The 645-nt window shown below is 69.8% G+C and overlaps 1 protein-coding gene across 1 annotated transcript in view; it reads left to right on the forward strand.

Moving 5' to 3' along the window:
• UHRF1 (ubiquitin like with PHD and ring finger domains 1) overlaps nt 1–645 on the forward strand; it is a 27,874-nt gene that overhangs the window by 15,840 nt on the left and 11,389 nt on the right. The window contains exons 7-8 of the mRNA XM_025043166.1: nt 1–175; nt 281–400. Of these exons, the coding sequence (XP_024898934.1) occupies nt 1–175; nt 281–400 (295 nt within the window). The remainder of the gene's footprint in view (nt 176–280; nt 401–645) is intronic.

The following is a 645-nucleotide window of genomic DNA, read 5'->3' on the forward strand; positions in this document are numbered from 1 at the left end:
CGTCCTGCAAGCACTGCAGGGACGACCAGAGCAAGGCCTGCCGCGTGTGCGCCTGCCACCTGTGCGGCGGCAAGCAGGACCCCGACAAGCAGCTCCTCTGCGACGAGTGCGACATGGCCTTTCACACCTATTGCCTCTGCCCGCCCCTCAGCAGCGTCCCCAAGGAGGACGAGTGGTGAGTGACGCCTCGGCCGCTGCCGTCCGGGTCAGGGGCTGGCGGGTGCCAGCGTCGTCTGTCCTCTGGCCAACCCACGAGGGGCGGAGCCGGAAACGGGGTGAGGGACTGTCCTGAGTTCCGATGTGGCCTGGGCCTACAGTCACTGCGGGGGGCTGGAGCCCCTGCAGGCAGGGAGCAGGGAGCTGGGGCGTGGCACCGCCTCAGAGCCGGCCGCCGCCCACGGTGACCGCAGGGGTGACGCAGGGGTGACGCTGCGTCAGGCTCTGGTCCGAGGACCCTAACCTGTCAACAGAGTTGTCCTGCAACTCGGAAGTGGCCGTTGTCCACGCCCCAACCCTGGTGGAGCCGGGGAAACTGAGTTCACGGCAGTGAGGTCCCCACACCCCGGCCGGGGGGTTCCTGCACTTGGGAGCCGCGTGAGCGTCCCCGTGGGGGCGGGGCGGGGGTGCTGTGCAGTGGCAGGTCCT

Source organism: Pteropus alecto, unplaced genomic scaffold, assembly GCF_000325575.1.
Source record: "Pteropus alecto unplaced genomic scaffold, ASM32557v1 scaffold30, whole genome shotgun sequence".
In the NCBI taxonomy this organism is placed as follows: domain Eukaryota; kingdom Metazoa; phylum Chordata; class Mammalia; order Chiroptera; family Pteropodidae; genus Pteropus; species Pteropus alecto.